The following is a 5,083-nucleotide window of genomic DNA, read 5'->3' as shown; positions in this document are numbered from 1 at the left end:
GTGCGGGACTTTGTTCAGATAGCGATGAATTTTTTGTCCGAGAGCGGACCCCATCCAGATCCAGGTTGGCTTGGCAAAAGAGCGTATATATCAGTGAAGAGTCCGATCTATGTTCGTGCTGAGCGTAAGAAAGTGTATGAGGAGTATGTGGCCAATGACCCATTCATTTTTCCGAGTGATTGGTATGACCTGTTATTATTCCATTATACCAGTACTAGCTAGTGGTGGAGTCATACCTACCCTCATACCTACCCTCATACCTACCCTCATACCTACCCTCATACCTACCCTCATACCTACCCTCATACCTACCCTCAAAACGCCGTGATATGATAATGACTTTACTAATGATGCTTATGCATTATAACGCCACGCTGGAGGCCGTAGACCCTTCAACGACCACCTTCAACGCGGAGCAGGATGCACTCTCGAAGGTGATTATGACATGAACGCCGTGATATGATAATGACTTTACTAACGATGCCTATGCATTATTTCAACTGCATTTGTGGCAATGAATTCAAAGGAAACATGACTGTTGGTTGTCCTAAGCGTAAATTTCTATGCTCGCTATCAGCCATGATTTTCAACTCTGTAGAAATTTCTCAATTGCACTTCCTTTTTCAACTATGAGAAATGGTCACCTTACATACATTGTCATTGAGGGAGACATGCTTGAGTTATTTCCCCTCTAGTATAAGAATCGTACAATATATTGCCACCAGTTAGTTGTCTTTTCTTCGAGCACGCAAGGCGTGTTGTCATAATGTCTATTTGCCTAAAATTATCTCAAATATTAAATTTTAATTTTTCGTTTATGTTTACACTGGCAAGTTTTTAAGATATAATTAGATCTCAGCTGGACCTTCGTGAGTCTAAGAAAATATTGTATAATTTTCCTTCCGAGCCATTCTTCTTTCAGATCGACATCCAGAAGTTGAATCATTTCTACAACTGCTCATCGGCCCAAGAAGTCTCTTCTAGCAACATCACTACATCCACCACATCCATCTCTACATCCTCCACATCCACGAGTAAGACTATTTTGTTGCGCCAATGTATTGTCATTGGACTAACTAATTCGGGAGCTGTATAATCAATGGCTAATCATTCTTTAACTTCTCATGGTAATTATAAAGGGACAAAAGTAGTTGTAGAATTGTTATATTTCTCAGAATTAGCATAATCCTACTTCCACCATTGCTAATAAAATTATCAGTCATTAAATGACACTGACAGCATTCGATTGTTTGTTGACAAGACTTGCAGTTTCCTGTAGAATTGCAGCGATAACAATTGCATTGTTGCAGCGATTACAATTGTATTTTTGCAACGAAAACAATTGTAATTTTGCAGCGATAACAATTGTATTTTTGCAGCGGGTACAAATTTATTATTGCAGCGAGTACAATTGTATTGTTGCAGCGGGTACAAATTTATTATTGCAGCGAGTACAATTGTATTGTTGCAGCGGGTATTGTTGCAGTGAGTACAATTGTCTTGTTGCAACGATAACAATTTTTTTGCAACGAAAACAATTGTAATTTTGCAGCGATAACAATTGTAATTTTGCAGCGATAACGATTGTATTTTTGAATCGAGTACATTCGGAAACTGTACTAGCAGGTGAACCAATTGGTGAAAGCGGCTTCCCAGCGCCGGCATTGCAAGATGCAGGCGATGCTGCCGCCCGCGGTGGAAGCGAAAATGTTGGTGGAATCGCACGCAGTGGTGCATCAGATGTCGGAGGCAGCGACATCAGTGGAAACGAGACGATGTTGTCAGAAAATGCAGGTAGCGTAGAAGCAAATTGGTGGAAGAAATATTGTAACAAAACTTTTTTTTATAACGTAGAGGATCACCCCACTCCATATGTTCTGCAAATCCGAAAACTCTCTAGAAATTAATTTCTAAACCTCAGAAAATCAAAGCTTACACTTCTAACGAGTTACTCCTGTGATAGTAATCTTAACCCAAAAGAAATTTGAAGTCAGCCATTTTTTTTATAAAACACCGCTGTTGTCAACCACAAAACAATGCACATATTTTACTCAGTAACATTACAATAGTTCACTACCCTCAGCAGGCACATGGAATGGCGCTGCCTTCACCGAGTTTGTAAGCGCCTCTGATTACGGCGACCCTGAAGCTCATAATTTATCAATGCTGCTCCTCTCGCCCACCAGTGAGTACCTCTGCGTCGTGTCTCACGACAGTCCTAAGAAACTTTCCAACTGCGTTTCTAAGAATTTTTTTTATTCTGTTCTTCTCGCACGACCAATCATTCCTTGTGTCGTGAGTCTCAGATCAGTCCTAAGAAATTTTCCTACTTCTTTTCTAAGAAACTTTCCTTATTATATTCTACTCACACGACCCGATCATTCTTTGCGTCGGGGATCTCATGTCAGTCTTAAGAAACTTTCCTACTTCTTTTCTAAGAAACTTTCCTTCTGTTCTCGCTCGACCCAATCATTCCTTGTGCCGTGAATCTCATGTCAGTGTTAAGAAACTTCCTTATTATGTTCCACTCGTACCGGTCGCCATCATCCCAATCATTCAAGTTTGAGCGGTGCCGGCAATTTGTGTTTGCCAATTATTTGAAATTAAATTCCCAGTAGAATTGAATTCAAAACAATGTGTTTTTGCGTGCCGTTATTTACTTGTAGTCGTAAATCAACCACAACTTCGATTAATTATTACATTTTAAACTGATACATATATGAAATATTTCTTCGCGCATTGATTGTACTTTCTTGTTATGGCAGCAAGTGCAGCTGGCAAGCTACACGTCGTCTCCTCAGCACAGTTTGTGATGATGCTGACGTCGGCCATCTTGTGCTTCAGCAGCAGCTTTGCACTCTCATTGGTGCAATAAAATACTATTACTATTGTATTGCAAACATTTTTATTTTGACAATAAATAACATAAGTCATAAAATGAATTTTTCTCGCCTCATTTCAATAAGTCTCTCACCCGATACATTTAAGGTGATCGGTGTACTATACAAGTATAAGCTTAAACGTCACTGCAAATAAAGCTTGGGCATCATCGTTACAAAAGAATAGAGGCCACTGCATTTGAAGCTTGTACATCACTACGACAAAAACATGGATGCCACCACATCAGAAACATTGTTGTCGACACAACAGAAATATGGAAGTTGCCAAAACAAAAGCCCAGGCGCTTCGAACACAAAAAACACGCGCGTCACAAGAGCTTTGGCGCTATGTAATTCATGCTGCAGTAAACAAAGAAACAAATTTCAAAATAATTCGGATGTTTCTTAAATTTTTAATATGAACATTTTCAAGGACAGCTGCTTTCGGAACACAGCTATCTGAAAGGTTCTCTGTTAGGTACACGAGTAAAGCAGGCATGTTTGTCACATTTCGTCCACTGAAAAGTTCCTCTGTTACGAACAAACGTCTAACAAGAAGCTCACTTCCTTTTAGGTTTCGGTAAAGCATTTCTGCCGTCCATAGTATAGTATAGTATAGTATAGTATAGTATAGTATAGTATAGTATAGCGTCAACAATATCTTCAGGGAGGCTGTTCCACATGTCGGTGACTCGAAGCGAGAAGAAATGTTGTCGCGTGGATAAGTTGCACCGCAGTTTTTTTAGTTTATAGCTGTAGCCCCTGGTGTTGGTTCTTGTTTCAAATCCTAGTAATCCAAAGGTGTCAGGCAGGCATAGTTCTTACTTCTAGGTGCCTAAATTATTTTCGTTCTCTGTGAAGTTAGTCTCACGTCAGTCGCAAAAGAAAATCCACATTCTTTCTACTCGCACGACCGGGCATCTCAACAATCCTAAAGACTACCCTACTACTCGTACAATACAATCCTGTCCTGAATCTCCCATCAGTCGACGATAATTATTATTTAAACACGTCCAGACCAGAGAATTTATTGTTAATGTCAATTAATGATTAGAGAATTTATTGATTTAAATATACAGGGTCGAACAATTCTTCAGATGATGGTTGATCGAAAGGCTGGTTAGACTACACTGGCCTATTAACATAACATAACATAGTGATCTCGGCGCTGCAGTGTAGGCCTGATGTGGCCTGTCGCCGATTCTTTTCCTTTTCGTGCCTTGTTCACAGAAGATCTAAAATCGTGTCATTTGACCGTATCTTTTCACCACTGACGAAAGTTTGAAATAGCTACTCGATTTCTACCGGGTTCTATATGGTGCTAGGCATTTCAAATCTGAACATATATTTTTCCATAGCTCTTTCATAGCTCATTTTTCCATAGTCTGTTCTTGAACGCCTTCATACTTGGAGCGCCAACGATGTCATCGGGGAGGCTGTTCCACATGTCGGTGATTCGAAGCGAGAAGAACTCCCGCTGGAGAGAACTTGGAGAACTCCCGCTTTTTTGCAGGGGTCGTTGCTGCGTATTGTTCGGGGTTTGACCTCCTGCAGGAAATTTTGAAATTATAAATAGTTTATTGTTGCGTACACTAATTTCAAATGCCAAAATTAGTTTAATTATTGTGGTTCTACATAAAAATACAAACAAACGTTATAAAAAATTCTGCCTGTAGCCCAGTTGAAATTTGATTCTGATTTTTGATTGCCAATTGTACACAGAATTGAATAATTGCAGCAACATATTTCCTACAACGGCACTGATGAATCTGATACTTTACGTTTCTACTTACTCTAATTAATGTGTACTTAGAATCCTGCTACCAAATGCAATTAATCCTTGATCGAACATGTCAATCACATTTTCATTCGATTTTCATGATTGAACTAGTTCAATCATTCCGTTTCGTGCTCCACGCTACACCTAAATTCACTTCACTTACCACGTCTCGGACGAATTTACGGCCGGACCTGCGGCCGGTCTCGCGGCCGCGCTCCAGATTCAGTGTACATCGAATATCTCCCAAAGTACTGAACGTAGCTCGATGAAACTTGGTACACGTATTCATTAAGTGTACACGAGATTTCTTCTAAAATACTGAACAGATTTGAATGACCGTCGGGCCATAATGAATACGTGTACCAAGTTTCATTGAGCTACGTTCAGTACTTTGGCTTTGGGAGATATTCGATGTACACTGAAT

At 39.8% G+C, this 5,083-nt stretch overlaps 1 protein-coding gene across 3 annotated transcripts; it reads left to right on the top strand.

Moving 5' to 3' along the window:
- Positions 1-365: 365 nt before the first annotated feature.
- LOC108681886 (zinc metalloproteinase nas-27) lies at positions 366-2,893 on the top strand (the record flags this gene model as incomplete). Of its 3 annotated transcripts, none has more annotated exon segments than XM_018170963.2 (5): positions 366-434; positions 923-1,034; positions 1,627-1,794; positions 2,084-2,185; positions 2,766-2,893. In XM_018170963.2, coding segments are annotated over 5 exon segments (561 nt in total), but the record flags the coding sequence as incomplete, so codon positions are not given.
- Positions 2,894-5,083: the final 2,190 nt, after the last annotated feature.

The sequence above is a fragment of the Hyalella azteca genome, unplaced genomic scaffold (genome assembly GCF_000764305.2).
Source record: "Hyalella azteca isolate HAZT.00-mixed unplaced genomic scaffold, Hazt_2.0.2 contig9689, whole genome shotgun sequence".
Lineage (NCBI taxonomy): Eukaryota > Metazoa > Arthropoda > Malacostraca > Amphipoda > Hyalellidae > Hyalella > Hyalella azteca.
This window is presented reverse-complemented; position numbering and strand designations above follow the sequence as displayed.